This window comes from Ylistrum balloti, unplaced genomic scaffold, assembly GCF_031769215.1.
Source record: "Ylistrum balloti isolate Yb309-2 unplaced genomic scaffold, AGI_CSIRO_Ybal_v1 Utg371796, whole genome shotgun sequence".
Lineage (NCBI taxonomy): Eukaryota > Metazoa > Mollusca > Bivalvia > Pectinida > Pectinidae > Ylistrum > Ylistrum balloti.
This window is the reverse complement of record NW_026782896.1, coordinates 273,848-296,674: the sequence shown is the minus strand read 5'-3', so window position 1 is coordinate 296,674 and position 22,827 is coordinate 273,848. Positions and strand designations below refer to the sequence as shown.

General features: G+C 37.0%; 1 protein-coding gene across 1 annotated transcript in view; it reads right to left on the bottom strand.

Moving 5' to 3' along the window:
• LOC132563612 (muscle-specific protein 300 kDa-like) overlaps positions 1-22,827 on the bottom strand; it is a 224,432-nt gene that overhangs the window by 16,337 nt on the left and 185,268 nt on the right. The window contains 23 exon segments of the mRNA XM_060228353.1: positions 1,425-1,612; positions 1,854-2,016; positions 2,440-2,606; positions 5,621-5,935; positions 6,436-6,756; positions 7,656-7,982; positions 9,390-10,022; positions 11,210-11,402; positions 11,657-11,790; positions 12,402-12,734; positions 12,973-13,311; positions 13,539-13,865; positions 14,069-14,231; positions 14,788-15,260; positions 15,500-15,670; positions 16,189-16,373; positions 19,449-19,554; positions 19,834-20,046; positions 20,269-20,544; positions 20,797-21,009; positions 21,243-21,587; positions 21,764-21,928; positions 22,057-22,239. Of these exon segments, the coding sequence (XP_060084336.1) occupies positions 1,425-1,612; positions 1,854-2,016; positions 2,440-2,606; positions 5,621-5,935; positions 6,436-6,756; positions 7,656-7,982; positions 9,390-10,022; positions 11,210-11,402; positions 11,657-11,790; positions 12,402-12,734; positions 12,973-13,311; positions 13,539-13,865; positions 14,069-14,231; positions 14,788-15,260; positions 15,500-15,670; positions 16,189-16,373; positions 19,449-19,554; positions 19,834-20,046; positions 20,269-20,544; positions 20,797-21,009; positions 21,243-21,587; positions 21,764-21,928; positions 22,057-22,239 (5,933 nt within the window).

The window sequence follows — 22,827 nt, the reverse complement described above, 5'->3', positions numbered from 1 at the left end:
GGTGGCTGATAGAGGTACAGGCACTTCTGTACCTCCCTAGAGATATTGCAGGAATTAAATCCCACGAGTGGGACTGAACTTGGTGCCAAAAGATTTTTGATTTTATCCCTGGGTAAATACCCATCCCAGTCCCACTGTAGAAACATACTTGACAAGAGATCCCTGAGGGAGCGTAGCATACACCATTGTTTGATCTTTTTATTGCTCATTGAAAGTGGGATATTTTCCCTTCTTTTCTCTTCTCTGTTTATGCTCTTATTGATAAGACATTTGGATGTTCCTTTGCAGAAATAGCAATAATAATTTTTACCTGCCAAATTAAAAATGTCACCTGGAAGATATTTGTTTCTTTTGATCAGTACAGAAATGAAACAGGCACAAGAAGAGACCAAAGGGAACATACATATGAAATTTGAGAAATATCAATTCAGTACTTAAGAAAGAGGGATAACAATCTTTACAAGGCTGATTAGTTCCAAACTAGGCACAACAAGGGACCAAAAAGAATTTTTACATGAAATTTGAAAAAGATCTATATAGTAGTTCTCAAGAAATAGTGATAGCAAACTTTTGAAGTCAAAATCCAAGATGGCCACTTGTGGGCCATTTTGTTTTATTCTGATTGACACCAATATCAAACAGGCACAAATAGAGATCAAGAGAAACACACATATGAAATTTGAAAAAGATTTATACTTTAGTTCTCAAGAAATAGTGATAACATACTTTCAAAGTCAAAATCTATGATGGCCGTCTGTCTGACATTTTGTTTTTCTGATCAGACCTAAAATCAAAAGGGCACAACTACTGACAAAGGGGAACCTACATATGAGATTTCAGAAAGATTTATTGAGTACTTCTCAAGAAATATTGATAACAAACTTGCAAAGCTAAAATCAAAGATGGCCATCTGTCGGCCATTTTGTTTTTCTGATCAGTCCCAAAATTAGATGAGCTCAACAAGAGACCAAGGGGAACCTGCATATGACATCTGAAAGAGATCCATCTTGAACTTTTAAAGAAATAGTGAAAACAATCTTTATTGAAAATTTCCAACATGGCCACCTGTCGTCCATGTTGTTTTTTTATCAGTTCCAAAATGAAATAGCCACAACTAGAAACCTTCAAATGACATTTGAGTGAGATCCATCCAGGACTTCTCAAGAAATAGCAATAACAAAAATTGTATATGAACGATAGATGTAAGGATCATGGACCACGGACGCAGGGTGATTTGAACAGCCCATCATCGTCAGATGGTGGGCTATAAAGTGATACTTATATTATGGCCTGTTTGCCTTCTGTCTATTGCTTGTGTCCATACCAGAGTTGTTTGCTACACATAACACACACAAGCCTTAAAGACCTATGTAAACTGCACCAAGCTGTGAAACTGAAAGCTGATTTTAGAAAACAGTAATTACTTTGCACGTCGTGCTGGTGACTGCTGACAAATCATGCGCCATCTCCTGTCCAGGTTTTTCATAGCAGTCTGGAGGGCATTGAATTCAACCTCAGATGGACATGCATCTGTGTCATGCAGGAGAACCTCACACAAGTTGAGGACAGATCCTACACCAGCACTATGATGTTCTATATCTGACTGTAACTCCTGAAACATACCAACCATTTAATACAAACATATTCTTCCACAGCACAACAGGTCACATCTTTATATAAAACAGTGTCCTTCATTAATCCTGTTAGCATTGCCGAAACAAATAGTACAGGTATCTACTGGAAGTTATACTGAGTCACTGCTCTGTATGTATTATAAAAGTTACAGTATTTGGTACCAAGGTAAAACATGGCCAATTTACACTAAACCATATAAAGGTCATTCAGTCCTTTACCTGTTGTTCACCAAGCTTCTCCTGGATTTCCTTGCGGTTACACACTTCATAGATGATAGGTCCACTAAGGTCATGCTCCATGTTTGAGAGCCACTTGCGAAGGTTGGCCATACTAAGGTCCAGCTGCTGCACTGCTAACAGTGTCTCTTGTAACTTCCTCTGTCTGTACCCAAAAAAACACACAATGTAGAAACCCGACTTTAAGGACATCATTCATTATATGAAATATCATCCTTGTCTACAGACCCACTCTGAAAACTGACCAATCAACATTCATTTGATAAAGAGCTGAAACTGACACCTATCTGATAGTGAAACTGACATTCCTTTGATAGTGAAACTTACATTCATCTGATGAATAGTGAAATTGACATCAATCTGACAAAATACTGACACTGACATCCATCTGATGAATAGTGAAACTGACATCAATCTGACAAAGTACTGACACTGACATCCATCTGATAAATAGTGAAACTGACATCAATCTGACAAAGTACTGACACTGACATCCATCTGATAAATAGTGAAACTGACATCAATCTGACAAAGTACTGACATCCATTTGATAAAGAAGGATGTTTACCTGAAGCTTAGTACAGAGCTGAGATGCTGCCATTTTTCCTCCAGTCGCTGTATCCTATTGTCGATGTCCGAGGACCGCACCTCACTGCTGACCTTCATTAGCTCCCTTCCTTGTTCAACAAGCCGAATTTTGTCTCTTTCTCTGTCAGCCATTTCCTCTCGGAAGTCCTAGCCAATGAAATTCACTTAAGTTTCTAGTCCCTTACAGAAAATGGAATTTGTGCAATAAAAAAACCACAGAAGTTTGGTCTCTTCCAGGGTCATTTTCAAGTTACCAGGAGAGTTATTTTTGTATCTTTATATAATAATTATCAAAACAAAAAATATTCATGAAAAGAGGAAAGAAATCCACAAGATAAAATGAAACACAAGAAAAACAAACTGTAAAAAAATATGATTTAAACTTATAATTTGATTGATTATTAAATTTACAACAGCTTTCAATGATAGTGAACTAATCACGAATAATGACATATCACAGACTAAACACTGATGTGTAGTGATGTATCACAGAGTAAACACTGATGTGTAGTGACATATCACAGAGTAAACACTGATGTGTAGTGACATATCACAGAGTAAACACTGATGTGTAGTGACATATCACAGACTAAACATTGATGTGTAGTGATATATCACAGACTAAACATTGATGTGTAGTGATATATCACAGACTAAACACTGATGTGTAGTGATATATCACAGACTAAACACTGATGTGTAGTGATATATCACAGACTAAACACTGATGTGTAATGACATATCACAGACTAAACATTGATGTGTAATGATGTACCATAGACTAAACACTGATGTGTAATGATGTACCACAGACTAAACACTGATGTGTAGTGATATATCACAGACTAAACACTGATGTGTAGTGATATATCACAGACTAAACACTGATGTGTAGTGATATATCACAGACTAAACACTGATGTGTAGTGATATATCACAGACTAAACACTGATGTGTAGTGATATATCACAGACTAAACACTGATGTGTAGTGATGTTCCACAGACTAAACACTGATGTGTAGTGATATATCAGAGACTAAACACTGATGTGTAGTGATATATCACAGAGTAAACACTGATGTGTAGTGATATATCACAGACTAAACATTGATGTGTAGTGTTATATCACAGACTAAACACTGATGTGTAATGATGTACCATAGACTAAACACTGATGTGTAATGATGTACCACAGACTAAACACTGATGTGTAGTGATATATCACAGACTAAACACTGATGTGTAATGATGTTCCACAGACTAAACACTGATGTGTAGTGATATATCACAGACTAAACACTGATGTGTAGTGATATATCACAGACTAAACACTGATGTGTAGTGATGTACCACAGACTTTCTCAATGATGTGTAAGGACATATCACAGACTAAACACTGATGTGTAGTGACATATCATAGACTAAACACTAATGTGTAGTGATATATCACAGACTAAACACTGATGTGTAGTGATACATCACAGACTAAACACTGATGTGTAGTGACATATCACAGACTAAACACTGATGTGTAGTGATATATCACAGACTAAACACTGATGTGTAATGACATATCACAGACTAAACACGGATGTGTAATGACATATCACAGACTAAACACTGATGTGTAGTGACATATCACAGACTAAACACTGATGTGTAATGATATAACACAGACTAAACACTGATGTGTAGTGATATATCACAGACTAAACACTGATGTGTAGTGATATATCACAGACTAAACACTGATGTGTAGTGATATATCACAGACTAAACACTGATGTGTAGTGATGTACCACAGACTTTCTCAATGATGTGTAATGACATATCAGAGACTAAACACTGATGTGTAGTGATATATCACAGACTAAACACTGATGTGTAGTGATATATCACAGACTAAACACTGATGTGTAGTGATGTATCACAGACTAAACATTGATGTGTAATGATGTTCCACAGACTAAACACTGATGTGTAGTGATATATCACAGACTAAACACTGATGTGTAGTGATATATCACAGACTAAACACTGATGTGTAGTGATATATCACAGACTAAACACTGATGTGTAGTGATGTACCACAGACTAAACACTGATGTGTAATGACATATCATAGAGTAAACATGGATGTGTAGTGATATATCATAGACTAAACACTGATGTGTAGTGATGTACCACAGACTAAACACTGATGTGTAATGACATATCACAGAGTAAACATGGATGTGTAGTGATATATCATAGACTAAACACTGATGTGTAGTGATGTACCACAGACTAAACACATATGTGTAGTGATGTTCCACAGACTAAACACTGATGTGTAGTGATATATCATAGACTAAACACTGATGTGTAGTGATGTACCACAAACTAAACACTGATGTGTAGTGATATAACACAGACTAAACATTGATGTGTAGTGATATATCACAGACTAAACATTGATGTGTAATGATATATCACAGACTAAACATTGATGTGTAATGATATATCATAGACTAAACACTGATGTGTAATGATGTACCACAAACTAAACACTGATGTGTAGTGATGTACCACAGACTAAACACTGATGTGTAGTGATGTTCCACAGACTAAACACTGATGTGTAATGATATAACACAGACTAAACATTGATGTGTAATGACATATCATAGAGTAAACATGGATGTGTAGTGATATAACAGAAACTAAACACTGATGTGTAATGATGTTCCACAGACTAGAGATTGTGTAGACACTATTGTTGTCTATGATATTGAAATAAAGAAGTTTATTGAAGTAATATAGATAGAAAGTAACAACACAATGTACTTGTGAACCTGACAAACCTTTGCAGTCATATCCTTTAGCGGCAAGAAATGTACACATACACAAATTTATATATATATATATATATCAGCTAGACATTAACATATTGATTTCACATTGAATTTTTATCTCTGACACCTTCATAACCTGTACTTTTTCTTTATACAGCTAACAAGGAACACTTCTAGGACATCAATGTCACTGCTCCCTTGCAAATCATCATCATCTGCTTTTCTATCAATACAAAGGGTGACTTTGACCTAAGCCTCCTAAAATCTTCTGTAGGTATATTCATTCTACATCTACATAACCTGAAATTTACCCAAAATATCTTTACCTTCTGCATCTTTGTTAGCAAGTCCTCTATATGATACTCCTTTGAAGAGATGACCTTGACCTCCATCTGATCAATCCATTCCATGAGGTCATGGACACGTTCGTTAAAGGTTGACCATCGGAACATGTTGTCGTTAATACGCTGTGCACGGAGTGCTGCCTGGTTACGGAGTTCGTCCCACTGTTTATTGAGTAGTCTGACTCTTTGATGGAGGACATTAAGGTCATCCGGTTGAATGACTTCCCCAAGTCTCCTCTCCTTTGCTAACAGTGCATCGCGTTTGATCTCAGCATTGGTAAACTCCGCCTCTATATCCTGCAGAAGTTTGTACATAATGAAAATTCATTCTGTGGTAGTTAATGTGAATTTGTTACCAGCAATACATTACTATAAACATGAAAATTCATGTGTGGGAGAAATTTACAATAAATTCAAAAGTCATTTGACCAAGTAAATTTCATCCATGTGTATTAATTTGTGACAAATTACATATATATCAATGTATATATTAATTGATAATGAATAACAATGGTAGCAAGTATTATATTACATATATAACTGGTATTTTATTCTTTAGCTTAAAATTTGACCCTGGATCTCTATACAAGAGAGACAGCAATTGACTTCTCAACTGACTCAATGATATATCACCTAACTTCAAATAGTAACCCTGGAGACAACAATTGACTTTTCAATTGACTCAGTGATATATCATCTATCTTCACAGAGTAACTCTTGAGACACAATAGATAATATGTGGTTATCAAAACAGATTTCAAACTAAAATAATGTAAAAATTGAGGCATTCTTCCTACCTTGCACCTGTGTAACTCGAACTGCAGTTTGTCGTAGGCAGTAGGGAGCTCTGCAGCCAGTTTGTGTCTTGTGTCTTTCAGCCAGCTGAGGATGTCCTCAATGTCCCCCTCGCACTCCTGCCACTGTTTGAGTACTGCCTCTAGTCTCTGACAATGGTCCTCTAGGCAGCTGCTCAATTGGTGCCAGTATTGTTGCAGCTGTGCTGTGCAAACTTTCAGCTCATCAGTGGCGTCAGAATCTGCTCGTAGTAACAATACTTTACTTTGGTCCTGAATCTTCTTCAGCACATCCTCTTGTAGTCGGAACTCCGTCTGTGTGTGCTGTGTAAAACAAAAATTAGAATTTTAGGGTAGCTTTTACTAACAGTGTATAAGCAGCACATCCTTTACTTGATAATAGTCATGTGTTCTTGAACTCCGTGTGTTATTTTGTACTGTGTGTGCTGTGTAAAACAAAAATTAGAATTTTGTGTTATTTTGTACTAAATTGGTTAGATGTAAACTGATGTGTTACTTTGTACTAAATTGGTTAGATGTAAACTGATGTGTTACTTTGTACTAAATTGGTTAGATGTAAACTGATGTGTTATTTTGTACTAAATTGGTTAGATGTAAACAAACCTTATATCACTGTTATTTTATACTAAATTGATAATATTCATGTGTACTTGTTTATTTTATACTAAATTGGTTAGGCCATGTAAACTGATGTGTTATTTTGTACTAAATTGGTTAGATGTAAACAGATGTGTTATTTTGTACTAAATTGGTTAGATGTAAACTGATGTGTTATTTTGTACTAAATTGGTTAGATGTAAACTGATGTGTTATTTTGTACTAAATTGGTTAGATGTAAACAGATGTGTTACTTTGTACTTGCAGGTTGCATTCATGTCAGATCCATAAATTTCATTAGTATTATCAATATTTGACTTTAACATAATAGATCACTTGACAACATCTGTCAGAAGATGTCAACTTGATTTATTGGCGATTATCCTGATCCAGACTCTGTATTTCAACATGGATACATCTTCAGAAGAATGCCGACCTTCATTAAATCTAGGACACACTGACATTGGATCTCATTTTCATAATATTTTACTTCAGCCAAGGTATTGGTATATATTTCTATCATGAATCAAGATTACACACAAAACAGACAGGTTTATCGATGCCTCTGTCACTATACATGGGTAATGAGTAATCTGTTTACTTACTCTGGCTTTGTCCAGTAGATTTTTGATTTTCTGTAATGATACTAAGTCAACCTCGAAAGCCTTCATTCCAAATTCTTTTTCTGTCAGCCAATCACGAAGTCGTTCTGTCAAATCGTTGAAGGCTTGCCACTGTTTGATTGTATTGTCTATGATAGCTTTCCTCTGATTGGCTCGTCGTACCACACTCTGCCACTGTTCAGCCAGCAGGTGCAGCTTTTGTTGGAACTCTTCTTTGTCTTCTACTTTTCCTTCCTTCATCATTTTCTGTCCATCACTGATAATGGCGTGTAAGATCTGTTGTTTGGTGTACATGTCCGACTCAAACTTCTGTAAAAGTAATGAACAACATTGTAATTATACGAGCATCAGTAATTGATAATCAAGAACTAGTATTCGTGTCAGATGTAAAATAACTAGTATTCATGTCAGATGTAAAATAACTAGTATTCATGTCAGATGTAAAATAACTAGTATTCATGTCAGATGTAAAATATCTAGTATTCCTTTCAGAGGTAAAACAACTAGTATTCATGTCAGATGTAAAACAACTAGTATTCATGTCAGATGTAAAATAACTAGTATTCATGTCAGATGTAAAATCAGAAAAGATCTACTTAGAGTGTTTGCCATCTGTCTGTTACGTTTTTCTTCCGAAGGTAGATGACAAGATAATTTTTTTGTTTTTTGTTTTCCTCTATAACTCTATAGATGGAAAAAAAGAAAATGTATATGTTAAAAAAGACAAGAGATATAACAGTATAAAGACATATAGCTGCTATCTTAAATAAAATTTTAATTGCTGCATAAATAATAAGAGGCCCATGGGACCTGCATCGTTCCAATGGCTAATTCAGTCATTTAACAAAGAATTTCAAATATGACAAATACTTTCTGAAATAAATTCCTTATGTGGGCCCTACCTTGTGGTCAAACGAGAAAGTCAGATTGACAATTCATAAAAACTGCTTCAGACCAAACTTGGACTTGAACAAAATAGGGTTTTTTAAGAACTTACATTTCCCCAATCGTGCCAAATCCCTCCAGCTCAAGGGGGATGGCATCCCTCATATATAAAGAACTGATTCCTCTTTACCTCAGAATCCTTCAGACCAAATTTGGGCAAAATCCAATCATTCCTACCGGAACAGTAGAATTTTCAAGAATTTGCTCTATTTTCCCTCTTGGGCCACACACCTGCTGCCCCTGGAGGCCGGAGTCCACTGTTTCTACAGAACTGATTTCTAATCATCTAAGAATACTTAAGACCAAATTTGGGCAAAATCAAACCATTCTTACAGGAGCAGTAGGATTTTTTAAAGAACTTATATTTCCCCTACTCAGCCCCAAGCCTTCCCAACTTATTATATTTCCCCTACTGGGCCCCCACCTTTCCCATTCCATGGAGACGAGACTGAACATCTATATAAGATTGCTTCCCCTTCACCAAGACTTGCTTCTGACAAAATTTGGGCAATATAGAACTTACAAAATTTCCTCTTTTGGGCCCCGCCCGTCAAGCTTGTGGGGGCTGAGAAACAATATTTATACAAACTTGGTTCCCCTTCCTCAATGGATGCTTTTGACCACATTTAGGTCAAAATCTGTTCAGTTATCATGACTAGTAGCAACTTTTGGTCAAAAGTTGACAGATGATGGATGCTGAGCCATGGCATGTCCTTCAGACCAGGTGAGCTAAAAATACAAAAAGTCAGCAAAATATCTGATGAACTTTACCTCACAATTCCTTTGTTGATCAGTCAGATCAGCAAGGTTACCAGCAATCTCTGTGGACAAGTCCTGTTCTGTCTGAGCAAGGAATGTCATCCAGGCATCACACTTTTCTGTGAAGTCCTGCTGAATCAGTATGACACCTTGGAGTGTCTTGTTCTGTTCTTTTGTCTCACTGTAAAGTCTCTGAAATCTGTGGTTCAGTTCCCGAAGTGCCACTGAACTCTCCTCACTCAGAGCCATTCTGTATCCCAGGTCATTGAGTGCGTCTAGCTGAGACATGTTGTTATTGAATTGGAGTGTGAGGTATTTTATCTCATTATATCTTTTCTGAAGTGCCAGGTCCTCTGATGAACTTGGAGGCTCTTCTACAGCAAGGGTGTGTTCAGCTTCATCAAGGAATGCAGTCATAGATGCAAAAAGCTCTTTGAAGCGCTGTCTCTGTGATAAATCCCCTTGAAGCAGCTTCACTTGCTTGGCAAGGAGTTGACGTAGAGCCATGACCCGAGCTTCAATGGCATTTTGACGTGAGGTGATCCCGACGATGGATGAGGTGTCCATGTTTTTTGTGATGCTGTCACTGAGTTGATAGAGTGATCCAAGGCGTGACTGGAAATGATCAAGCTCTCGCTGCAGTGCCTGGGAAAATAGGTATAGATGGAATTAGCATCAAAATCATAAATTTCAAGAGCCATTACATTACAAGGAAGGCTAGACCCAGTCCAGGAAATTTTATGGTGAAGAATATATTATGAAAATATAGGCCAAGTCTAGTAAATTGTTTGGTGCAAATGTCTACGAAAATATTGGCCTTGAAAAAAAAAAAAAAAAAAGAGGCCAAGAGGGCCTGTATCGCTCACCTAAATCTTTATGACCAACTGTACAATATCTGTGCATATATTCCACAGTAGAAGCTTAAAGCAATATGACAAATTACTCCATATGGGTTTTGTCCCTTAGTAGTCCAAAATTAGTCATTTGTATATAAGACTTTAGTGGCCAAATATGATGGGTTTTTGGTTAACCAGAAGTTGATTAACTATTTTACCAAATCTAACCCCAAAGACCTTAAATATCATTATGGTCAAGCTATTTTTTCACACACAATGTGGGCACCAATAAGGGAACCTTTTGGACAAATATTATGATCCTAAGCCTTTATCAGAAGTTGTTCAAAGGTTTAACACATTTGACTGTTGTGATCTTGCATATGGGTCAAGGTCATTTCCGTTCTCAAATATTACCGGGCATCATTGAGAACCATTTTTGGAATAATATCACTATCCCAGATGTTTTGGATCATCAGAAAATTTTAAGGTTTAACACATTTGACCCCTGTGACCTTGAATATGGGTCAAGGTCATTTCTTTTCACAATCATTGCTGGGCTTTATAAAAAGAACCTTCCAGCCAAATATAATGATTCTAGACCTTATGGTATTTTGAAAGAAGTCGTTTAAAGGTTTTAACACATTTGACCTCTATGACCTTGAATATGGGTCAAGGTAATTTCTTTTTGCAAACTTTGTTGGGCTTCATCAAAGGAACCTTCCAGCCAAATATGATCATTCTAGTCTTTCCGGTATTTTGGAAGAGGTTGTTTAAATGTTTTAAGACATTTGACCTCTGTGACCTTGAATATGGGTCAAGGTCATTTCTTTTTGCAAACTTTGTTGGGCTTCATAGAGGAACCTTCAAGCCAAATATGATAACTCTACGCCTTTCGTTATTTCAGAAGAAGTTGTTTATATGAAAAGTTGACAGATGCAGGACGGATGGATGACGGCCCTTTGGGCCAGGTGAGCTAAAAATTGAGACCAACAATACCTTGCTCTGCTGTAGAGATTCTTCACGCTGTGAGCTGTCTTCTCGAACTGCCACCAGGTCATTACACTGCCTCTCTTTGGTGTCGAGCCAACGCCGTGCGTAGTTGTACTCTTCTTCATACTGCTGCCACTGCTGAAGACAGTCCTCAAATCGTGCACTACGGTCCTGGAGCTCTCCACATGTACGGCGCCATCTAGAAAGAAACCATGGAACTGTTAATCAATTAAGTTCACAAAACACATTTACAGACCCAACTTAATGAGTAAATGTGGGGTTTAACCATCACAAATGAAATGAATAACACAGCTAAATCATATCCAAAGTGTTTCAACATCTGTTTTCATAATGATCTCTTTATAATCTAACGTTTTTAAGAAGGTATATGATTTGAAAAGTTTCACCATTAAATTACGGTATTTTAATAGTAAAAGAGCCAAGGAGACTTACTTTCCACTGACATCTGACAGCGTTGTCTGTATTTCCTTGCGAACTGGTGCTTCACACACTTGTATTAACTGGTTTCCAAGGGTAACAAAGCGATCATAGCCCGCCGTGCTTCTCTCTATCTCTCCACAAAGACTCTGTTTATAACAAACATATATACATTATCAATAGAAAGAAAACTAATGTACTTATCCACTGAAAAGCCCATGGGACCAGCACAGAAATTTTGGTTCCAAACTAGACCTGTAAGCCAATAGCTAATACCACTGGTACCCATCATTTATGTCATATTTTACCATCAAAAGCCTCTATAATTGTTTCCATAGCAATGGGTTTGGAAATACCTAATGCATCAAATCATAAGCTTCAATTATATACACTATTTAACAAAGTTTCAATGAAATATATGGGGCTTACAAAAAAAAATGCAACCAGGTTACCATAGCAAACAAAATTTTGAAAAGAAAAAGAAAAAAATGTGCAAGCACATCTACTTAGGTTGTTAAAATTCCTTTGAAGTTTCAATGTTTAGAAGAAAAAAGTTTTCATAAAAATTTGATACAGAGAGAGAAAGAGAAACTTATGACCAGATATATTTATGATAAGGGACAACAGTCAAAAGATTCTAGGTAAAATGTTTATAATGTATGTCTCTTGTGCACATATTTCAAATTTAAGACTGCAGTGATAGAAACGTGCACTGCCCCTAGTAAAAACAATCTGTGCAGATACTCAGGGTGACATTTACCTTAAGTTTGTCAACCTGCATCCTTAGGGTAGTGATGTCCCCGCCCACAAGGTTGTAGCGACCCAGACAGTAGTCCGTCTCTGACAGGATTTGGTTGGTATTCTGCAGCTCCTTGGAGTAAGCCTGCCATTGGTTACAGAAGTCGAGCAGCGTTGATTCCAGCTCCTTTACTTGCTGTGATAGATGGTTCCACTGCTGATCGAGGTTGTCCATGCTTGCTTTGATGTTCCTCTGACACTCTGGAGAGTCCTCACTCAGACTTACCAACCGTGAACCCAGTTCCTTCACATTCTGAATGTCACCCTCCTTACCAGCCAAGGTACGCTCTAATACCTGTGTAAAGTATCAGAGTAGCAGTCAATTCATTGGTAATTCTAAATTTGGTATAGGTAATTTGAATTACTTTTTTCTTTATTGTTATGAATCCCATTAAATCTAAATAAATTCAAATCTTGTCCTAAATTTGAAATTGTATTGGAATACATCTAACAGTAATTTGTAGACTTTGTAACAAATGACCATGTGACCTGCACTCTCCTGATAAATCACCTCTCCCCTGCTGATGACCTACCTTACAATCCTTGATGGTCTGCCGGATACTAACTTCGTGACCTATGAGTCGGTATCTCTTGACCTTGTCCTCCTGGTCGCAGAACCATTCTTGGAGTCGGAGTAAAGCACGATTATATTCCATCAACTTGGTGTGCATCATCTCCAGTGATTTCAGCTTTCCTGACACATCCTGGCTTAGCGTTTGCCATCGTTTGTTCAGATGACCGAGTCGTTCAGCGAAGTCTGTTTTGTCAGCAGACATAGGGACCTCCTCTCCATCTGGAACACTTGTCTGTAGTGCTGACTGGTTAACAAAGTCCATTGTCAGTTGTTTGTTTTGTAGTTCGATCTTGAAATCCTGAAAATATTAAGCAACGAAACCAATGAGAAAGGGAAAACATAGGATGTACACAATCTGTAGACCACAAGGGCCTACTCTGGAGACACAGAGTGTGTTATCTGGATACTGTATGTCCTGCAGGGCAACTATGATGATACAAAGACAAGAAGACATGTTGTGATTTACTTCAATAAGTAGTTCATACCATGGAATTACCGAGCTTAAAATATCTACATATCATTTACCTTGAATTTTTTAAGGAGGATATCTATGTCGGCCAAGTCCTTCACTGGTCGCTGTTTTTCGTCAGCGACAGCACCCTCCATATCGGTAAGCCAAGCCCCCAGTTCATGCAGAGCCTGTCGTGATGGCATCAGGTCCATTTGTGCAGTATGGAGGTATTCCTCTGCTTTCCCAATGTCATGCTGGAGAAGTCCCCACTGATCCTCAAACCAGGCGAGGCAGGTTTCCAAGTCAGCCATGCTATAGGAAGCATTCTGTGAGAGTTGCTTCCCGACAGATAGTATTTTGTTCTTTAGTGGAATCTGGGTCTCCACTTCCTTACGGAACTCCTGTGATTAGGTAAACATAGACTTAATACACTAACAGTTCATAGTTAACCATTGATAACCCACTTAAAACATCATATCTGATATAAAATACTTCCTGAATGCATATACCTCTATTGAGAAAATAATTTGACAACATTTCACTGGTAGGTAAACCTTAACTAAGAAACTGAAACACTTAAACTTGTTATTTCAAATAACCTTACCAAGAGTTTATCAACTTTGCTACGAATGGTCGCGATACTATGCTGATCTTGCTCAGACAAATGCTTGATGTCACCCAATTTGAGCTTGGCTGTACTGAGCCAGGATCTAAATAGCGTGGCTTCTCCTTCAAACTCCTGTAGTTGGTCTCCAAGTGTTTCAGTTCTAAAAGAAAGAAATCATACATAGAAATCTCAATTCCCACAGAATCGTATACACTGGAAATGAAATTGATCTGTACACTGTTTATATCAGGCAGTAATATGCCAGGGGGGCAAACACAATATTGCTTACTCCAAGTCTGGGGTGGGCTGATTGCAGGACAACAAAACAGCTTAGTTGGTCTACTAAATAACAATAAATGTGATGGGCTTATTAGCAGACATGGTCTAATTGCCAGATAAAAAGACAAACCAACATAATTTTGCGTTACATTTCAAAAGGTAAATTCATTTCTTGATAATTTATAATTTTAAGAGTATAATTTCGGAGAGTATACTATTATACTTTATATAATTTTGTTTTGTTTCAGCGTGACAAATGACACTTAAGTCAACCTTGAAACTATGAACACACTATAAATATATAGAATGCAAAGAGCATTCAAATATGATAAAAAAAAAAAAGATATTTTGTTTATCTTTTTTGTTGCATGAATAAAAATAATTAAATTAAACAAATTTTGACTGTTTCAAATAGCAGCAGAGATCCAGCTTTTTACTTTTTGAGTTGATGTGAGATATTGGTGGTGAGTGTGACCCATCTCTCCCCTGCCTCAGCCACTGTGTTTTCAAGAGTTGGACAAGTTACGCTGTGTAAGAGTTGTTTGCCCTTGTCAACCACCTGGTACAAAATTGGTTTCTGCTCCGTGATTTCCTGTTGTAATCGTTGGTAGGTGACCATTTTCTCTTGAATAGTAGCCATAGAGTCACTTTTGGATACTGGTTCAGGAACTTCTTCCTCAATTGTGTCCAAGAAACGTTCCAATTGTCCATGTTTATCATTAACTTCTGTCCACTGTCTGACCAGTCTGTCAAGCTTTTGTCCAAAGAGACTGGCCTTGTCTTGAATGATATATGTTAGATTGGTCAGTCTGGAGTTTTGGGCAGCATGCTTGTTCTGTGTTGCCTGGTCAGTCTGAGTAGCCAGTGAATCCAGCATGGCACGGTGAACCTCAAGGTCACTGAAGAAATCCTGCAAAATTTTTCATAAAAATTACCTCTGATCACAAACCCAGAGCCAGTGAAAACACACTGCAGCTACAGCTTCAGACTTATATTGGATTTCATAAATCTCTCAAATCCTTCACTATATTCTTTTACATGAGTCACAACGAAATATTTTTTTATGTTACAAAAATCTGTTGTGTTCCTACAATCATGAATACAGGTTATTCCTTCCTCAAAGTAAAACAGAGGTGAACAGGTTCCTACCTTGTGGGCTGCCAGCTGCTGCTTCAGACTCTCTAAATCCCTTGCTGTAATTGTGTCTGACTTGAGTTTGTCCTGAGCAGTCTCCAGAAATTCAGCATAGTCAATTAACATCTTCTCATACTGATCCTGAACGGACATCGACTGTAAAAGGTCTGCCTTCTTATCCATCACCTAAAACATTGGGACATAGCTCTACAGTACTGGAACATAGAATTGTAACACAGGGACATAGGACTGTAATACAAGGACATAGGACTGTAATACAGGGACATAGGACCATAATACAGGGACTTAGGACTGTAATACAGGGACATAGGACTGTAATACAAGGACATAGGACTGTAATACAGGGACATAGGACCATAATACAGGGACATAGGACTGTAATACAGGGACATAGGACTGTAATACAGGGACTTAGGACTGTAATACAGGGACATAGGACTGTAATACAGGGACATAGGACCATAATACAGGGACTTAGGACCGTAATACAGGGACATAGGACTGTAATACAGGGACTTAGGACTGTGATACAGGGACATAGGACTGTAATACAGGGACTTAGGACTGTAACACAGCGACATTGTACTGTGACACGGGGACATTGTGCTCTAACACAATGACATTGTACTGAACTATGTTACACACACTTAAAACTGTTTTGATTTTTGAACAGAAAGACAAACCTTTTGCTTGAGGTCTCTGTAGCTAGACTGAAGGGCATTCAGCTCTGTTGGGCTGACCATCTGAGGTGCAAGTGTACCTAATTCCTGTCCTTTCTTCTTTAGTTCTTCCAACTGGTTCTCACATTTTATCATCTGTGCCTCGATTCTCTGTGAAAAAAGTGCCAGTAGATAAATCTTGTATATAGCTCTGTTTAAGTTTACTAATAACAGGCTGTGGGACTATAGACTTAGTGACTTTACAAGGATTAGTAACAGAACAGTTCTGTTTTGATAATCTTCACTGAATATTGTCAGTTTTTTCAAATCCCACTTGATTATCTCATGATCCACACATTTTTAATCTCATTTTTACCTACATTGACAGCAGGTACCTTCAAGGTGTACCCTGTAAACCTAACAGTCCCCACCATATATAGCATTATGTAAAAGGATTAAGTGGGTGCCATACCTGTCCTTTTAATATTGATCAATGATATTTGTATATAAACATGCCGGTCAGATAAAGATTAGTTTTTATCTGTGATCAAAGATATTAACTGTATACCTGTACATGTATATTGATGAATGCCAAGGTAATTTAAAAGGCAGAAATATTCTGATCATTAGCAAAATGCTTTTAAAGACAGGAGAACAAGATTATACAGGTTATCAATTCACCTGTATCTCGCCAGGTTCCAACATTACAGTTCACTCCCTTTACAGGAATTTTCCAAAGTCTTTCTAATACATAGTGGTGATTTTTTTCTCATCTTATAAACATACAATGTGCCACATACCACCAAGACTCTGTAATAAGTTTCATTCCTTTGAGGTTTCAACTTTTCCAATGTTACAGAAAAGTGATGTTTATTATAAATAAGTAATTAAACTTTCTCCTTATTGATTAAAAAAAAAAAAAAAAAAAAATAAATAAATAAATAAAATAAAAATTTAATCTTAATCACCAGTTGGGAGTAATGTGAGAATAACACATGTTAACACACTTTATCACAGTACAAAGAAATGGGGAAAATGAGGAGAGAATTTCATTCTTTTGTTTGAGAAAAAAAAATGGATAGCTGAGGAATTATTATCAAATCATAAAAAATGTGAAAATGTGACAAAACATTTGATGTATGTAAACTACAATTAATTCTGTGTGTATCAGAAGCAGCTATGCAATCTGTGTTAATGTGGAACAGAATAAAACAAATTACAATTGAAGGCTTGTACAGGTGTTGTCTTTTGCCCAATTCCCATTAAATCTCTTAGAGGTTCCAAAAAAATATTATTCTGAAACATAATAACAGTTTTCTTCCTATTTTGATGAAAATTAATGTTCTTAATCCCCTTCAGCATTGACTGGTTGTTTTCATCATGAAATATTCGGTATATTCCAATTCTGACTTCAAAGGAAAGGTCCAAACATTAAAAACTAACACATCTTTTTCGTGAGTTTGATGATTGTTTTTTTTCATGTCATAAACTGGATAAGTAAATCTTTTCTTTAATTTCAAATTTTAATTGATGCGGAAGACAAAATAAAACAAAGCAACAAATTAATATCACTTGTGATTGTAAATTTACTACAAGTAAATATACACACATGTTTTTCTTCCATTATACAGATCTGAAAAAACAAACAATTTTTTGTTCTGTTACATGTTGCTCTCCTCAAATATTCGGATTATCTATTTCGACTTTATAATTTTTTTATATAACCATGGTATTGTCTGACAATTTACATAAATATCCAGAAAGAATCCACAAATCTCTCTGGTATAAACACAAACATATCTGTTCAGTAGAAACCGTGACAAAGTCTGTTACATTTTCCAGTAATATCCCCACCTTTCGCTCTGACTCTGACTTCTGAGGTTATAACTGGATGAATATGAAATTCATTACTAGTCTCATTTTTTTCTCTATAGTACAATAAAAGGTGTTGAGAGGTCATTCCATAATATTTACAATGCAAAGTAAGCAAACAGGGTTCAAGTGTGACCTTTGACCTTTAACCTTTAACAAAATCAAATCAGGTGAAGAATTTGACAATGTGATGTCGCAGTGTGATGTTATGGTGTGATATTATGGTTTGAACAGGAAGTAAACCTACCCAGGGGGTTGATGCCTTGTAAATATGTGAATCTGTTGAAGGTTAACAGTAACAGGGGGGGGGGGGGAGTATGGCAATGGCTTATTTAAACAGGTTCTGTAGAATCAGCATCAGTTGGTGATATAAATGTTTGACATATGGTTAAAAGTTACCTCGTTAAAAGCAGGAAGTAGAAATATCAACATCAATAGGCATCAAAAATATGTATCTCAGACAAGAAAGATAATATTATGGAAATATCAACGGGGATGTCATTCTAAAATTATCTGCCAAAAAAAAAAAAAAAAATAAAAATGAAAAAAGAAACACCATATGGCTGTGGTTATGTTTACATAGTGAAGTGGACACCCCACATGATGGTGCAAGTATACCATATCAGTGAAATCAGTCATAGGTGGCTTCTGTTAAAAAACAAATGGAACTTTTTTCTTTGTTAAAGAAGGAATTCAAATGTTAAGTTAAAGAACACACAGGACAGAAAACATGATATTTATAGCTGCAGAAAGTGTTGAACTATCAAACTGCAAAAACTGCATTAAACCATCTGAAAGTCTTTTGAAAATTCTTGAAATTCTCCATGTATGGAGTCACAAATTGTAATGCACATGCCAAAAATAGTATCTGTTTCAATCAGAACCTAATCGATTTATCTCATAAACTATCTGATGTTTACAGACAGTGGCTGATTTTGTATAATACCCCATGTATTTTACAAAATATCAATTATATACAAAATCAGTGATATTTTCATTAAATTGGATTAAGATTCACATTTTTCATTACAAATAGGCAAAACTGTTTTTGTTTAGTGCATTTGGTATAAATATGCAGTTGGGCGGTGAAAACAACCGTGACCCTACCATTATCTGTCTGCATGCCTCAGTCGTCTATAGTAATAGGAAATATTTACAAGTCACTGCATCTCAAAAAAATCATTATATATGTATATAGATATATATATATAGGTATAGATTCCTACAATATATAGATCATTATTGTACCATTATAATGTTATACAGGTTTCACAGATAAAAGTCAGGTTATTATGCCTTACTGTTAAAATATAGTAAGGAATCTGAGCTTCATAAAATACTATATAAGTAGGGGCACTGTTTGAACATTAAAATATATATCAGGAATTGTAAAAAATAAACCTTTTAACCACCAACCTGCATATTAGATATGAGCTGGTCCAGAGAAGCAGAAGGACTAGAGGTCACCATCGCTGTGCGTATATCAGTAAGATTTCTCTGTAGATTTCTCAAATCATCCTGTACAGTCAAATAATGATAGAACAGGTTAAGAGCTAGTACATTATATATAAATACAGAAAAGAATGATTGGAATAATTCTGGTTATACTTATCTTTGCGAAGTAAAACCAACAAAAAGTAATTTCAAAACTGAAAACTTGAAACAATTTACAAATGTTCCATGCTTACTTTTGGATCAATGCTTGTGGAAGATTCTATAACGTTACAATGAACAGAAGAGGGTACTGATAATGTCTCACCAGACACACAGATAAAAGTGAGGATGTATGTAGTGTACCTGATAGTGTTTGGCCTGGCGATCAATCTGTCGCAGCTTGTCGCCCTGTTGACGAGCCTGCTCTTCTAGGATCTGAATGCGACTGTTGAGGTTGGCGAGGCTTTCCTCGACAAGACCCTGACTTTCTTTGTTAACAGATGACAGCAGGTCCTGAGACGTACGCGCCATCAGACTAATCTCATTCTGGAGAAGCTTAATCTCACGCTGCAGTGCCTGGAACACAGAATTAAATATTAACTCCCAGCACTGTTTGATAAATCATTTTTCTATATTTGTCACTTTTTCATATTTCAATCAATACCGTTGTCCACATGAGAAATAGTTAAAACCACTACCTGACCAAACTATGGGACATAATTCATTTTTCTGGTAGAATGGCTATGCTTGATTCTTCAAGTAAACTTTAACCTATTGACCTATATTCTGTGACATTACCTCATTTTTCTGGACCTGCTGGCCTGCATCCATGTCTATGTCTGGAGAGAAAAGTTTCCTCTCGGCAAGGTCAAGCCAACATGATATGCTCTGTAGAGCATCCTGGTACTTTTGCTGGAATTCCAGGGCCTGATCAAGACGCACCTGTCGGTCCTCAACCTGAGTCTGCAACTGACCCCAGAGATTGGTCAGCTCTGACAAATTCTGGCGGATGTCCTTCAGCTGACCATTGGCCTCAGTAGCTGGCATCCAGCCTGGGTAGCCCTTTGCACCATCCTATGAAAGTTGACACACCACTTTGAATATTTTCCTAACAAGTTATAATCTGTTTACTCAATAAAATATATCTTCTGACAACAAATCACATCACTAAAACAATATCTTAAAAATTTTTTCAATTGCAAAATTCATGAAATGCAAACAAAAGTCAACGTAAACAAGTTTCCAGAATAGATATAACATGTATGACGTATTCACACAGGACTAATTATATAAAGGGAGGTAACCTGACAATCTAATCATTTTTACCATTGAATCTTTCTTGCGTAACATGTCTGTTAGACTTTGCTTGCGTTGAGCGAGTTCTGAACTGATCTCCTCCCACCTCTGTTTGAGGTCGTTCTCGTTAATAGCAGTGAGATCAGGAAGAGGCTGGTGGGAGTATCTAGTATCGTGACTGGCAGCGTCACTGGAGATCTGTCGAACTAACTGGCGGTGCTCATGTAAGTCCGACTTCAGCTTCTACAATTTAAACGAAACATCATAAACATGTCGTTTGCTAAAAAGTAAATAAATTCTGGAAAAAATTACAATGAGAAAATGAATGGGATAAGTGATGGGGGTGGAGGAATTTATTGAATAAGATGCCCATAGGACCTGTATTGCTCCAATGAAAATCTAACAAATCCTGGGAATTTGTGTGTATATAATATTATGAACAGGATAAGTTTGAAATCCAAAGCGACTCTGATTACCTGCTGTAAGATCAGCTGGTCCTCTCCAATAATGAGTGGTTCAACATGAACGGGAGCCATTGTCATCTGCTTAGTGTCTGTCACCCACTGTTGAAGCTTCTTCAGGTTATTTTCATAGTCATCCATCTCTTTCTTCCTGCGTTCACTCTCTTTTATGGCGGACCGTAGAGGTGCCTGTTTCTCTATTGAGGTCAGTTTGAGATTTCCCAGTTGAGTCTGCAGATTTGTCAGCTGAGATTTCAGTTTCTCTGCATTGGTCGGACTCTCCATCTCACAGAGGTTATCACACTGTACAGCGAGGTCAGATATCGTCTGGAGTTTGTCATTAATCTCATCCTGTAGTGACTGAAATATAAGATGTTAATCTCAAGCAGAAATTGAAATATTATATTATCATCATTTAACGTTATTTACCTGGAGAAGAGACTGAAATTCTGCACATTTAGTGCCCAGATAAGGATTCGATCCCAGACTGAATATTTATATCATATCAACCTGCTGTAGATTCATTAGATATCTACCTGGTTCTCATGAAGGTTGTGTTTGAGGGAGTCAACAGTATCAGAGGGGAGAGGTGTGGTCGACTGTCGAATCTTCATCTCGTCTACCCAGTCCTCCAGTTCTCTCACTCGTTTTTTGTAAGCATTCAATGAGATATTGTGTTTTTCTTTATCTTTCACAGCACTCTGTTAGAATGATAACAGTGACAGTAAGACATTACCAAAGTTTAAACTAACACAATTAAAAAGTCTCGGTAGAAAAACAAATAAAAACAATTATCGATAACATAAGGTATATAACAAATGATGTATACCTGGAGTTGTCTGCCCTTATTATCTGCCATGGCTTGTAGACTCTCCACCCTGTCTGACAGCATGGTGAGTGTCGCTTGCATGGCCTTGTAGCCCTCAGGATCTGACATCTCCACGATCTGCCGTCCTCGTTCCTTGACCCGCGTGATGTCCTCTTTGATACCTTCAATGTCTTGTAGGACCTCCTGTTAACAATAATATGTAGGACTTAGAGACAACATCACAAAGCTGGATGTTATGTAGGACCTCCTGTTAACAGTACCGTGTAGGACTTCAAATCAACAATATACATAATGAAAGGACTGACTCATGTATCTGTGCTGTGATCACAGGACTGAGTTAGGTATCTGTGCTGTGATCACAGGACTGAGCTAGGTCTATGTGCTGTGATCACAGGACTGAGTTAGGACTGAGTTAGGTATCTGTGTTGTGATCACAGGACTGAGTTAGGACTGAGTTAGGTATCTGTGCTGTGATCACAGGACTGAGTTAGGACTGAGTTAGGTATCTATGTTGTGATCACAGGACTGAGCTAGGTCTATGTGCTGTGATCACAGGACTGAGTTAGGACTGAGTTAGGTATCTGTGTTGTGATCACAGGACTGAGTTAGGACTGAGTTAGGTATCTGTGCTGTGATCACAGGACTGAGTTAGGTATCTGTGTTGTGATCACAGGACTGAGTTAGGTATCTGTGCTGTGATCACAGGACTGAGTTAGGTATATGTGCTGTGATCACAGGACTGAGTTAGGACTGAGTTAGGTATCTGTGTTG